Below are 15,059 nucleotides of genomic sequence, written 5' to 3'. Positions count from 1 at the left end.
AACTGCTGACCTTGCAGATCACAGCACCATGAAGATGTAGTGCTTTAAAAAAAAAACTGCTCTAAATAAATAAATAAAGCCTATTTATGAAACAAAACCTTCTGCCTAGCCAAACCTAGGATGTAGCTGTGCTGGCTCAAGCTGGCTTTACTGGTGATTTTTCTTTGTAAAACACCACTCAAGTCAAGAAAGCAGAGAACCAACAGCTACCTGCTGGTAAGAGTCTTGGAAATTGGTATCCGGCTGTGGGGAGGCACAATGAAAAGGAGGCAAGCGAGGACAAAGAACAGCTATTTTCCACCAGGCCCCACGCCTGGAAAGCTCTGCCCGCCCCTTTCCTGGCCCTGCCCACCCTCACCCCCTAACCTGTTCCCTCTGGCCAGTCCCCTCCAGTCTGTCTCCAAGGCCCAGCTTCCTGTAGTCAGGGTCTGTGACGGGCTGTATGCCCACATCCATCCCCAAAGACCTTTCCAGATGCCAGTTGGCCTGCAAGACACAGGCTCAGAAAAAGATAGCCTAGGTGACTCCATGAGACAGCCCGGGCACAGAGGCCGCCCTGGGCTTCCAAGGCCACACAAAGAGGAAGACCACAGAGAAACCCTAACAGCAGGGCAGCGACAACTGTTGGAAGTCGGAAAGCAAGTGACTCAAAGGCCACTGGTCAACGGCGCAGAGCAGAACCCTGGAAAGGCCCGTGACGGAGGGACTCTGCATGTCAGAAAAGCGGGTGTCCCCGGGGCTGGTTCCAAACAAACCTTTGAAAGACGGTGGATGGAGGGAGGAGGGACTGGGATGGGTGAGATGGTGGCCACCTATGTGCTCAAGGATGACACAACCCAGCCCTCCTCCACACAGGACACTGCCCTTGGGCCTGGGACCAGCCAGCCCTCCATGGGAAAGTCCTGAGGGAAAGGCCTGAGCCCTGTGAGGTCCACCACCAGACCTGCATTGCCTGGAGCCCCAGGGTGGCCAGACAACCAGGAGAACCTTCGAGGCCAGAACACACAAGGAAAAGGACTGAGCGATGGGTGGAGGGGTAAAAAGAGGGGGGGGGGAGGAAGGGAAGGGGGAGGAAGTCAGAAGAGGAGACAGAGGATGGAGGGGGCGGGGGAGGAATAGGAAGGAGAGGCAGCACAGCCTGAGACCCTCAGGGCAGGTACGGGCCTGGGTGCTCTGCTCACCCCTTTAGCCCTCTCCACAACCTGGCCAGTCCAGCCTCCAGTCATCCTTTGCATTTTATGAGGGAGGGAGGCACGGTGACAGGGCTGATAGACAGCAGGGGTGGGGTCTGATCCAGGACATGTGGCCTTGCCCCAGGACACAGACACAGGTTCTGGGCTCAGCCTGCTGGGCTTGAGTCTGGGCTTCACCACGTGATTTGGGGAAGCGACTTGACCTCTCTGTGCCTCCGGTAAGGCGCCCTGGTGGGGCTGCCAGCAAAGTACTGCCAGGTCAGCAGTCAGACCCACCGGCCGCTCTACAGGGGAAAGACGGGGTTATCTGTTACAGCCTCTGGAAACACACTGCTACGCTACAAAGTGGAATCAAGTTCATGACAGTGTTTGGGGCTTTGAGGTGCCCCATGTACAAAGGCCAGCATGACCCTCACGGGGTGCTAGGGGATTTGGTGAGGTCACACACAAGAAACCCTACAAGCAGCCTGACAACGTCTGTGATTACCTGACAGTGCCTCCCAACCCCTACCCATCACATCAGAGTGTGGCAGTGCACCTGTAAAAGAAGAAAAAAAAAAAACCCAGACCTCTAGGGAACCAAAAAAGAACTCTTGGAAATTAAAAACTAAGAACAAAGGTGAGAAACTTAATAGACAATTCGGGAAAGAACACTGACATCTCCTACAAAATGCTTTTTTAACAGCGGGAAGGAAATGGAAAGTGGAAAAGATAAACTGAGAGAGATTAATCAGAGGGCCAACAAATGATCAGTGGTTGGTGTTAAAAGAGATGAAGGAAGAGTCAACTCTTCAAGACATAAGGTGAGAGTCTCACACCTGAATGCCTCACACCTGAATGGCAAGTCCTTCACACAGGTGACAACAAAGAATGGTTCCACGCATCAAGGCACATCATCAGGAAGCTTCAAGAACCTCCAAGATCATTGAAAAAAGGAATCCTGAGGACTTTCAGGAGAAAAAAACGAGTGAGCACACACACACACACCTCATCCCCCAAACTGAAAATCAAAACAAAACAAAAACACCTGAAAACATATACACTAAACACAAATAACATTCAACTTCTCAATCACACTGAGAGATAGAGGGCACTGAATGAAGAGGATTGTCTTTCTAAATGCTACAGGGAAATTATTTCTAATGCAGAGATCTATACCTAGCTAAACTACCACTGAAAAATAAATGATGCTGGAAAGGATGTTGATGAACCTGTGAACCCCCTCAGGGCATGACGGGCTTGGAGGACACTGGGCTGCGTGAAGTCAGTCAAAAACAAAAGGGCAGATATGGCATGAGCACACCCTTATTAGAAAAAAGGAAAAGTCCAAGAAAAGGTTTGCAAAACAAAAGAAACAAGCTTTCATGGTTACCAGGGGTGGGTGGGGTAGGGTGGAAAGAGGAAGCAACAGGCTAGAGGGGGCTTGGGGAAAGTTGTGGGGGTAGGAGGTGAACAGAGCAAGCCACTGGAAAAGTCTGCTAAGTTGTTTAAAATGACGAATGTAAAAGCAATGATCTACTATGTAAACCCCCACCTAATCCACACACACGCACATATGATTGAAAATCTAGTCAAGGGATGCTGGACCAAAACCGTTTCCAAACAAGGTCTCTAGGTATGTCCCTCCCAAGCCACCTTTCTCAAAACACCTCCCATGATCGCAACCAAGATTTTAAGCAAGCCAAGAAGAGAGGGACCAGGCAGAGGACAGAAAGAAGCTCACGAGGGCTGAGCCCGCAGGCACAGAGAGGGCTGCCCCTCTGGTACAAAGGTCAGGAGTGTGTTTGAGACAGGGCTGCTGGAAGCAAGAACATTAAGACATGTATGAGCACCAAGAAACACTGAAAGTTGCCCAAGAAAGGCTGTATAACCCTGGTGATTCAGTTGTGACGATTTATCTACTCCACGATGAGGCAGAGAGGCAGTGACTGACAATAAACCGTGACACAGTCACGTGGAGAGGGCAGAGGAGGGAGTGAGAGCTGACCGGGCAAGTTCCTGAGTAAGAAGTGAAAACAGGTAATAGCCGAAGGACCATAAATGTGTCATTTAGAATGCTGGAAGTAAGTACCAAGAAGAAATTCTTAAGAGTTGGAAATCAGGGCACGGGAATAGCGAGGAGACATGGAGCCACTTAATCAACCCTTTGAATTAGAATTATATAAAATTCAAAGCAGAAGAATCATGTAAAATACAAACGTTTAGAAGAAGCACTTAGCCATCATGACAAAATTTCTTGGCGGTGGACAAGGCATCAACCGGGCCCAGCTTGTACATGCTGTTTCACTGGCTCCTCACAAGCCCCCATCATACAAGAAGTAAACAGTGGCGAAGTCAGGGGAGTCCTGAAGAACCCCAGCCCCCAGACAGTGGAGGGCCCAGCCATCCGGCCTGGGTGGGGGCCCTTTACCACCTCCCCAGGTGCAGGGATACTCCATCCCACTTAAGCGGCAAACTTTTTTTCATCTTCACACAGAAGACACTGAAGCAACACACATTGACAAGATGACACATCTAGACCCCCTAAATTAAATGGCATCCTATACAGCCAAGGTCCCCTCCATCCACCGAGTACATGAAAGCCCTCTTGAGTGAGGGCTGAAACAAAGCTGGAGTCCCTAGGTGGTGAACAAGGCCCGCCAGTAACGAAAAGGGTGGAGGCTGGCATTCTCCAGGGGTGCCTCAAAAGAAAGACCTGGCCATCCATTTCCAGAAGCTCAGCCACTGAACCCCCGACAGAGCCCAGCGCCACTCGGATCCACGCGGAGTTGCCACACAGAGGGATCAACCAGATGGCAACCAGTTAAAATGAAGCTCAGAGGTCCCTTGTGGCCACGTCTTCTCCACTAGTCCACAACATCTGACAAACAACTACTGAGAGGCAGGTGGTAACAGGTGAAGGGAAAGTAAGACCCTATAAGAGGAGACAGGCAAAAAAAAAAAGAGAGAGAATGGAGGGAAGGTGGGGTAGGGTGGGGTGGGGTGGACAGAGCAAACCAGTGAGAGGTTTGTTAAGTTGTAGAATGCAAAAAAAACAACAACAAAACAAAACGGATGCTCTGACACATGCATCCCCATCCAATTCACAATGAAAAGCTTAAAACAAACAAACCAAAAAAGAACTACTACTAAGAAAAGAGTTTCTTCATCCTCAGCTTGACCGGCTTAGTGCTGGTTTGGAAACTCTTGGAGATGCCTCTGTGGCTCAGCTGCCCAGGGCGGTGGGGGTCAGAACGGGCCAGGGCAGCCTGGAGTTCTCAGAGAGGCGGGTAGAGCAGCAACCGCAAATGAGGTGCCCTACTCTACGGATGTAGGCTAGTCCTAAAAATAAACACGCCCCCCCATGGGGTTCACCCACTGTGCTGTCTCCACATGGCCACAGCCATCGCTTTATGATGGAAAACCACTCAAACACCAACGGCATAACTGGTTCAATGGCTCTTTTGGACAGAGCCTCTTCTGCCCTTCCAATCAAGTCACGGGGCTGGGTCGCGGTACGGTGAGGGGCTGCTCCGGGGCTGCAGGCAGGGTGGAGGCCTTATGATTGATTACCACTGGGGCTCGGTTCCCCCTGTGACAGGGAAGCCCTGCTGCAATGATCACAGAAGCACACCGTCAGGCCTTTCGTCCCCAGGCCCACTGGGATGGTTCTCCAAGACGGAGACCAGTCTATGGAACCCGAGTGGAAAAGAAGGGTTTCTTCACCATGTTAATAATGCGGGGTGTCAGAATGAATCTCCTAAGTGGCAAAAAGAGCCGGTTAAGCACAAACAGGGAAGAGAAATGCCGCGTGAAGCTCACCAAGGAACGCCGGAGTGACCAGCAGAAGGCACATGTGTTTTCTCCTGAGCCCGCACGCACGGCATTCTCATCACAGCTGTGCCCAGTGACCAGGCCTGGACAGGACTAGGGGAGCAGGGTGCAGGAAGGGAGTGGCAGCCCAGCGAGGACCCAAGAGGGGGAGGCACAGAATGGGAAGCTCCTTCCTATGCAGGTGTGAACACCGAGGAGGAGGCACCTGACGTGTACAGGAGGTCCCTCTCCAGGGATCCGAGCCACCCGTCCCACGCAGTGCACCGGCTGCAGTCTCACCCACAGCCCCCGGCTGAGCCCTGGGAAGCACAGTCCTCCAGGACGGTCCCTTCCGGGCTGGGCTGGTCTCAGCCCTCAGGAACACCCGCTGAACCCAGGGGCTCAAAGGGACAGGAAGTGAAAATAAGGGGCTCTTCAGAAATTGGGTGTCTCTCTTCACCAGGCAGCCCTAACAGTCTCCATCCAGCTGTAAGCACTGACTAGGGGGAGCGGGGAGGAGGGTGGCCTGCTGGCAGCAGGTGGTTTGGAACCCAGGGCAGCATCCACAGGGCGTGCCCACTTGGACTGACCTGACGACCCCAGATGCCAACTCACGCACTCTGGCAGGGCCAGCCCAGGGGCCTGAGGGCCCGGGGGTCTGGATGCTTAGGACAGATGCTATTTGTTTCAGCACCCAGCACACTCGCTCGACTCCTTATATAACTGAGCAGCTCCCAACTTGTGAAGGTGCAGGGAAGGGCCCTTCAGTGGGGCTGGTGCAGCCTTGACCTGCATGGTGACTGACAGGGGTCAGACAGAAAGAAGCCGGACAGAAGCGCAGCCTTGCCCCGGCTGGCATCCGCACTGGCATTTTGGAGGGGGAGGGGGCCCGACCCTCCTTTCTGCCCCCTGTTCGTCACTCCGTTCGAACCTGGCTGAGCACAATGCTGGAAGCGGGCAGAGTCCCGGGTCTTGGCCCGGAGCTCCAGTGCCCGGGCAGCCTCTTTGCACGGAGGAACTTGGCATCAGCCGTGCTACCCCTCCTCCCCCAGCACATGGCACCAGGAGAGGGCATGGGCCCTGTGTGGGCCCAGATCTCCCAGAGAAACTATGACACAGCTAATTTCCCCTCATGAGCACGCACATGTGGATGGCCCCCCCAAGCAAGCTCCATCCCCTGCCTCCTCGCCCACTCCCCTAACCGGCATCTCACCCTGTGCAAATGAGCTCTCCTTGTGGCCCACGCTGAGTTCACAGGGCAGTCCCTGTCACTGAGGTGGCCCCCTTCCGCTCCTGGGGGAGGGGCTGCTCCCGGCTCAGAAGGTCCCCTGCCCCCATCAACACCAGGCGCACAAACCAGGCCAGACCACCCGTCCCACCCCACCCCCACCCCGACAGGGGAGCTGCTTGTTTTCAGTTTTGGGGTTTGTTTTTTTTTTAAAAAAGGGAGGCCTGCAAAATGGACGTCAAGCAAGCACCCCCATTCCGGCATCCCTGGCAAATCATACCCCTCTTCTCAAGGGGACTGTGGAGCCAGGGGCTGCACTGGGCTCCGACAGCCGGCCCAAGGTGTGATGGCGGGGGTGGGGGGGTGCTTGCACATCACCCAGTGACACCGCCACCCCAGCAAAACAGGGCTTGCAGCCAGGTGGAGAAGTCCCTGTGGTCCCCAGGCCACAAAGGCCGAGCAGCCCCTCCGGAAGGGCCTGTCTATGGGAACAGGTGCCGCTGTCAGGGCAGACGCTCAGGGCCGCCAAGACCAGGGTGCATTGATAGTCCCCCTGCAGCAATGCAGTGTGGAAGGCAAGGGGCGACATGCACGCGCCCCCCTCCCACCGCCCCCCAGCGCCGCAGCCATAGCAGCCGACCACGCAGGGTCTCGGAGGCCTGGAACAGAGGAGAGCAGGGGGCTCTCCCAGGCCACGCCGCGCCCCTGCAGGGCCCGCACATACCGTCCGTTTTCGGGGGGTACATGGCCCCCCTGACTCCCTGGCGCCGGCCACCTCACTCCCGCGGCATGCTCCTGGTGTCTCTTCCCCAAAACCTGACCCCCAGCGGACACAACGCCTGCCCTGCACTGCTGGGCGCCAGGCCGCGTCCCTGCCCGCTGGCGGCGGTGGCGTCTGCGCTGCAGCATCCGCGGGCAGAGCCAGACGCGACTCGCGCCGCCGCCGCCGCCTGCACAGGACCCGGTGGACACGGGCGGTCCTCCAGACGCAGGGGACCCATCCAGGAGGCTACTCACCGGGTTTTCCCCTCCTGCCTCCAGCTCAGCGCGGAGCCCTTTATGCTCACGGAGCGGGAGGCGCGCGGGGAGGCATCTTCCTCCCGCGCGACCGCGCCGATGCCGTCCGCGCCGGGCCCCACAATGGGAGCAGGTCTACTGGCAGGCTGGCCGGCCGGTCCCCCGCCTCTCACACCCCTGCCTCCGCATGTCTCCAGGCTCGGGTGGTACCCGGCTCCCCGGGGAAGCGCAGCCGGCAGCTGAGGCGCAAACGAAAACACGGCATGGATGTGAGGAGCTGACGTCACACGAAAACAAGCATCTCCGCATTAAAGGAAGGACCAGGAGCGGGCCCAGAGCTCCAGCCTCAGCCTGTCTTTGACATGCAAATTCTGCACCCGGCCACACGGAGCCCGGAAACCCGGTCTGGGGGTCTGAGGCTGGGGCTCAGGAGCCCCACCAGGGCAGCAGGGGTCCTGCCTATGTCCACAGGGGGTGGGGGTGGGGTGGTCCATGGTGGGGAAGGGGAGGTGACCATGAATGTGGGGCGTCAGGTCACAGCATCATCTACCCCTTAATCTGGTGGCCCCTTGATGGCCATCAGATGGTCAAACAGTGTCTCTTTTAAACAGTGCATATAGTGGGCACCTGGAAGGGCAGGGATGGGGAAAACCAAGCTTGATGGGAGGGTCCCCATCCCCCTGAACTTACTTATCTCAGGAGCCACCCACACTGGCCTGCAGCCAAGCCCCCTCCAGACTGGAGGATGTGGGACTGCTGTCTTCTGCCCCTGCTGCGTGTTGAGGCCAGTCTTCCAAGTAGCCCAGGTGGGCTTTCAGCCCCACCCCAGAGCCCCGCCAGACCCAGGCACCATCAGCTGAAAGCAGGTGGCAGGTACTAATTCTGTTGAGCTCAGTCTGCTTTGGCTGACTTCCGGGGGTTGTCCAGGCCCATCAGGGAGTACACTCAGAAAATAAAGCTGCAGGAGATCTCTGTTGCACCCCAACAAACAAATCCCCCCCATGGGGGCAGCCAGGGATAGAGGTCTCCCACCTCTGAAATTTAGAGAGACAGCCAGGGCACAGACACCTCTCAAGGGCTGGGGTTCAAAGCCAGGCCCCTTCTCTTGCTAGCTCTGTGGTGAAATCACACCCCCCACCCCTGTCCCTCTCAAGGCTGTCCACAGAGCACCGGAAGACAGTTCCTAAAGCGCCAAACACATCAACACCACACCCAAATCTATCCCTTGCCATGAACTCAGGCACTGCCATCAAGTCGACACTGACTCCTGGTGACCCTGCGAGAACTGCCCCCTGGGTTTCCAGGACTGTCCCTCTTTCACAGGAGTTGAAAGCCTCAACTTTCTCTCGAGGAGCGGCCGGTAGTTTCAAACTGCTGGCCTTGTGGTTAGCAGCGGCCCAAGTGTCACCACTATGGAGGTCCACCAAAACCTCCAGCAGGTCACCAGGATGGGCACACCCTGGGCACTGGGCCAAGCCAGCCCGCAGCCTGCCTCCCTGTGAGCCACCAGCCAGCTGAGGAAGATGCGTACGTTTTTAAGATGGCAGAGTAAAACAAACAAAAAACAAACAAACAAAAGAATGCTATTTCATGGCATGCAGGAAGGTTGTCAATAACAAATTTCAGCACTGAGAATAAAGTTTTATTAGCACACGGCCACACAGTTTCCTTTGCCAAATGAAGAAGGCTGCCTTTGTGCATTAGTTTCCACAGAGCACAAGAGGCCCACAAATCAGGCCCTTTACAAAAAGGGTTTGCCAGCCCCTGAAAAAGACCATCAGCTTGGAAAATAACCAAGCTGCCTTATCTACACTGGGCCTCGACGGGCCATGTGGATCTGCCCTGAGACCATGCAAGAATCCAGCTACCACTGGCTGACGTCAGGAGGTTGTCCTTCAGCCAGCATCTCTCTTCCAAGTCACTCCCAAACATGCCCGTCTGCAGAAGCAGAAAACTGCAGGCTGGACTGGCAGACTGCTAATTTTACTGGAGGTCTATTTCAGGCAGGGAATTAGCTCTTCCACTTTGTTACAAATAATCTGAGATAGGGTTGAATGAAGCCTAAGCTTAGTAAAACAATAGACATGCCTATAAATACAAAGAGGAAGCCTGGCAAGGTGTTGACCGCAGAGGGAACCCACCCAGACTCCCTGGCTTGGAGGCCTGAGGCTCCTTGACCTGTGGTCTCAGGGGTCTACACCTGAGTGAGGATGGCTCCCCTGTACCACAGCGTACAGACTGGCTGCTAGTCGGAGTGGGGGGAGCACCTGATACAAAGTGTGACCTATGACCCAGAGGTCCACCAAGCTCCACACCCCTCAGGGCAGTCCCGAGGCAGGTGCATGGAGGTGGGGACACTGGGCTAAAGCCCAGAGCACTTCCCCACCTGCCCAGGGTCAAGCCCAGCAGCCCGTGCAGCTGGGACCCTCTGACGGCTCACCTTCCCCACTCCAGCACCTCACTAACACAGGGGCAATCCACGTGGACTCAGCCCCAAGCAACACCAGACACAGCACACTGCTGTGAGGTGGGGGGTGCCCCAGGGTGGTCTGGGCCAGACCCTCCCCTCCACGTTCCACTCTGAGTCAGGCTCCAACAAGGACTAGGAGGGGCAGACCAAGTGACAGTAGGCAGGCAGGTGTGGGGCTGTCTTGTCTGTAGAAGGGGGATGGCAGCAGTGGGGCCACCTGGGGGACAAGGACACAGTGCTCAGCGACCTCCCAGGGCAAGGCCCCACAGTTGCCACACTAAGCAGTGGGACTGCAGTCTGAGGCACTGCCATGCTCGGCCAGGGACCCTGCCTCTCCCTCTCCCTGCTGCAGCACTCAAGCTTTATTTCCCAGGCAGGTCACCTCTGGCTGGCTGGGGATGGAGCTGGGAGGCCGGGGCTGAGGCTAAGCCCACCTGGGAGGGAAAAACGAGCTGTGCTAGGCACAGACCTCATGCCTGGACTAGGTCAGCCTGGGCCAGCAGCACCTGGACACAGCCCCAGGCTCCAGGAGGACAGAGCCGCGTTGCCATTCAGAGAGCCAGGAGAGAAAACACCAGCGGGTGAACACACCAGAATCAAATGTTAGCATCTCTATGTGACAAGAAGCACAAGTAGCCGCAGGAAAGATGAGCAGCCTGGGAGAAGGCCTGGCAGCACCATGGGAGCGGGGCCGGGCAGCCATGAATGAACAATGCACAGAGGAGAGACACAGCGGCCAGTAGGGCCCGAGGGCCGGGCACCATGAGCTCACCAGCCACAAAGCCCCTCTGTGCACTGTGTGTGCCCAGCACACCTGCTGGGCCAGGCCGGGGCCCCTCAGGCTCCAATACAGGGCCAGCAGGTGAGCGACAACACCTCGTTTCCAAGTCACATCTCGTCCACCTTCTGCCACATACAACCTGCCCAGTTCTCAGTGAGGGGCAGTGCTGTTGAGGCCACAGAAATCGTAGACAGATGCCCACTCGGCCCCCTGGTGGCCAGAAGAGGGTCGTCCTAATTAACCCAGCCACAATCCGCACATGACAGCAGAGAAGCAGAAGGAATGGCAGCAACAGCCCAAGCAGTTTGGCGAGCCATCCTCCACCCCCACCCCACCCCCACCAGGAGACCTGTCACACACATAGTCCTGACCCTGGTTGACGAGCCCCGCTGGCCAGGGTGGAATTATGTCCGTCTAAAACTCATGTTGAATCCCTGACCCCTGGGACTGTGTTTGGAAACAGGGTCTTAGAACATGGTATCAATAAAGGAAGGTCACCTTGGAGTGGGGGGTTCCTAGTCCCATCTGCATGGCATCCTTATAAAAGAGACAGAGGAAAGATGGTCACGTGATGATCCAGTGATGCTGCAGCTGCAAGTTAAGGAAGGTCAGGAGGTGCAGGATCATCCCCCACAGTCTTGGGCAGACAGAGCCCAGCCCTGCATGCACCCTGACTTTAGACTCCCACTCTGCAGGACTGTGCATTTATTGCTAATGCACCTAAAAATAAATTCCAAACCAACTGCCATCGAGACAGTGCCGACTCACAGGGACCTTATAGGACAGGGTGGATCTGCCCCTCTGAGTATCTGAGACTTAGCTCTATACGGGCATAGAAAGCCCCTCTCCCGTGGTTTCAAACTGCTGATCTTTCAGATTACACCCCACTCGTAACCACTCTGCCACAGGGCTCCAACAACGCACCCAGACCTCAGTTATCTCATTAGCCAACACTTTCCACTTGTTTTACTATAGTGGGGTTGGGGGATCAGAAATCCATTTTGCACGTTAACAGCAAAATCCACCTGGTAAGGTGAAGCGCTCGGGAGTTAGGCAAGGGCAACGCCGGCTGTGATGGTTAAGATTATGTGTTGACGGGGCTGGGCAAGGATTCTTAGCGGTTCAGTAAGTGTGTAATTACACAGTCTTTCCCCGTGTCGTGATATGATGTGGTCATCCTCCGTTTTGCCTTAACATTGATTTTCACTGAATGACCTGGCCTGGTCAGTGAGTGAGGAGCCAGGGTAAACGTCCATCATGTCAAGTGGCCCACTGTGTGGCGCTGCTGTGGGAGCCCTGGGACACTCACGTGCCGCCCTTCCCACACTCCTGTCCGAGCAGGCCAATCCACAGCGGGGACAGTCAAAGCAGATGGGAAGCTGTCTGCCAACTACCCCCAGCAGGCCCCCCTGGCAGGAGCACTACTAGGGTGCCCAGGGGGTACAGACTGTATTGTACAGACTGTATTAGGTGATACTACCAGAGGGGATGACACCAAAACTTCAATGTATCTTTAAGATTTCTGTGTAAATTTCTGCTGAAATTTACAGAAGGGAGGGGCTTCCAAAAGTTCCTGGAAAAATGGGATGAAAGGATAATGGAACCTTTTCCGTGCACGTTCAGAATCCCCCTCATATTATTGTGGAGTTGTTGGGTTTTTTAAAATACCTCTGTAAGTTAGTAACAACAAAAAAAGACTTTTTTCTTAAGCCCAACTTAAATGTACCGATCTGCCTGTAAGCTAAAACTCTTGCCTCCTTTCCCACTGGAAGCTTCCAAATTGCACTTGACCGCAGGCATGACAGTTTCAATTGCCTCCTGTGCATGTGGAAGCTGAACACTGACTAAGGCACACGAAGACGAAGAATTGTGCACTAGAATCACAGTGCTGGCCAAGACCACTGGACGGCCAGAAGAACAAACAGAGCTGTCTTGGGCGAAGTACAGCCAGCGTGCTCCTTAGAGGAGGGAGGGCGTTGAGACTTCATCCCGTGTCCTTCTGACATCTCGTCAGAAGAGACCGGTCCCTGGATAAGGACATCATGCTTGGTAAAACAGAGAGGTGGGCATAAAAGAGATCAGATGGACTAACACAGTGGCCACCATCACGGGCTCAGACGTCACAGTTGTGAGGTCCGTGCAGGCCCGGGCGGTGTTTGGTTGTGTGGTTTCGTCTGCATGTGCTCCAAGCACAATCTGCTGCCGACCGGTATGGAATGTTCTCCGGGACAACGAGTGGTCACCAGGCTGACTTGAGTATTTGCTCCCTGCTGTCCTTCTGGAGGTCCACTCACATTCTCAGAATGCCTGCCCACGGATGGCAGCTTCACCCACATCCTCGCCTTCAGCAGGGACCCTTCCTGAGGTGCCCCGTGGCCTCTCGTGCCCCACCTCTGCTCTGCAGGGACAGGACCACAGAAGTGGCTGGCTCCCAAGGAGGTCGGTGCGAGGCTGCGTCATGGGCAGGCACAGCTGACCCTCCCCCAGAGACAGAGTGTGTTAGCGGAGAGGCAGGCAGAGGGCACAAACTGGGACACGAGGTGACGCAGGCAGGCTCGGAAGTGACGTGCGTGGCTCCCTGTGCCCCATGGGGTGGCAAAGCCGGCCAGTGACATCTCTGGGTGTAAGTGGTTCAAGGCACAAGATGGGGCAGACACCAATGCAGGGTCATCGCCGCCAAAGGGCTGCCGGGCATCCCTCCTGTAACCTCAGTATGTCAGGGGCATGTGTGTCGGAGGGGAGATCCGTTCCCACCTGGGGAGGCAGTCTCATCTCCTCTGTACCCACAAGGGCATGTGACTTCATGACTGTCAAGCTCAAGGATGTCCATCTATGGGCACATCTGTCTCCTGAGACCTGGACCCCCAAAGGCAGCAGGGCAGCAGGATGGTCCCACCTCAGCTCTGTAAACCCAGGTGGCTCCACACACAGGAGCGTCACCAATACAGGCAGCCCTAGGGGGACAGGTCTCTGAAACCCAACTGAGCCTGAGGCTTCCTCTGCCCCCTACTGCCTGGGCGCAGGGATCACTTCCCCTGCAGCCCTTTGTTGGCCTGACCTACCTGCCTCTCCGTGGCACCCCTGCAGGACCCACCTTATAAATAGCTCCAGGTCTCACACCTTGCCAGTCACTTCCATTCAAAGCACAATGGCACACTCTAGTGTCTAGGGCAACCTGGACAGGCAGCAGCCCTGTCTGGAAAGTGCTTTCTCCTCCTCTCCTCCTTCTTTGCCTTCCCAACACCCCCCTCCACCCCACCCCCAAGCCGGCTGCCTAACCTAAACCTCCCCTAGGTGTCTGTGCACCCCTGGCAGTGCCTGTTTACTATTTAACCTGCCGGCCATCAGTCTCCCCACTGGGTGCTGGATGGCAGACCAGGGCCGAAGAGCCTGTGTTCTCCTTCACCGCTCCACTCCCACTCTCATCCCAGTTCCTCCACACCTCCTCTCAGAGCACTCCCGCTGCCCCCAGTTGGCAGCTCAGTGGCTGCTCCCACCCCACCCAAGGCCCATTCACTCTGGGGGCCCCAGAGGCAAGCCACATCACCAGCCACTTTTTGGGGACCTCACAGAGCTCCATCTTCATCCCCAAGGTCTCCCAAGCACACACCTGACTGTGTACTCAGCCCCACCACCAGGTGTCCAGCGGGCAGCTCAGACGTACCTCAGCTCACCTGCCAACCCTGGCTTCCGGTCAGCACCTCAGTGGGGCGGGGAGCTGGGGGGACTGGGTAGGAGGGCTGATTAGGGAACTTCTGCTGGGAAAGGGGACCGAGCCAACAAGTCTGCACCAAATGCGTGACCGTCAGGGTCCCAAGACTACCAGGAGAGACTCAGACAGCACTGACCAAGGCCAGCAGGGTCAGGTGGGTCGGTGGGGGACTCTGTGCTCTGCCCTGCAGGGAAACCCAGGACACAGTGCTACCCTCCACCAAGAGCCCATGACCCAGAGGTTTCTGGGATGGGCAGAAGTCAGGTCAGAAAGTTCCTCTGACCTACTCGCTCTGGCTAGATTCCCATCGCATTTCCACCTCTTACCAAGGAACCGACAGAGAAACATGGAATTGGTGCAGACTGAGGACAGCGCTGTGGTCACTGGATACCAATGACCAGATCTGAGGGTGGACAGAGCTGGGGCAGACAGACAAGAAAGGGGTCCAGTCCTCTCAGCTTGGACCTTTTGTCCTGGAGGGGAAGGGTCAGGGCATACCTAGGTTTTCCTTATGCCACCAACAGTGCCACCACCCCCACGTCCCCACTGGCAGGGGCACAGCACCAAGAACATACGAGAGACCAAGGAAAGCGACCAGGGCCAGGCCCAGGGAGCCCCGCCCAGGGCTTGAGCCACCTTTGGATCTAATTCCCACAAGGTCCCGGCCCCAAGTCATGTTCTCCAGGAAGCAGCAGCTCATCCTGTCAACACCAGCCGCATGTGCCCAGCTCAGGCCCCCCGCGCTCGCCATACACGAGGAAGGAGCCATGGTACTCACTGTCCTCTCCTGGGCAGGGCATGCCGGGCTGCTCGGGGATGCTCGGGAACACTGTGGGCGAAGGAAGAGTGTTAGTGCCGCCACGGCC

General features: G+C 56.2%; 1 protein-coding gene across 1 annotated transcript in view; it reads right to left on the bottom strand.

The window, feature by feature from the left end:
- Positions 1 to 15,059, bottom strand: part of PRKCZ (protein kinase C zeta) — a 111,563-nt gene that overhangs the window by 88,192 nt on the left and 8,312 nt on the right. The window contains exon 4 of the mRNA XM_075550162.1: positions 14,972 to 15,022. Within this exon, the coding sequence (XP_075406277.1) occupies positions 14,972 to 15,022 (51 nt within the window). The remainder of the gene's footprint in view (positions 1 to 14,971; positions 15,023 to 15,059) is intronic.

This window comes from Tenrec ecaudatus, chromosome 1 (genome assembly GCF_050624435.1).
Source record: "Tenrec ecaudatus isolate mTenEca1 chromosome 1, mTenEca1.hap1, whole genome shotgun sequence".
Lineage (NCBI taxonomy): Eukaryota > Metazoa > Chordata > Mammalia > Afrosoricida > Tenrecidae > Tenrec > Tenrec ecaudatus.
Note: the sequence above shows the minus strand (reverse complement) of the source record. Positions and strands in the feature narration are given on the sequence as shown.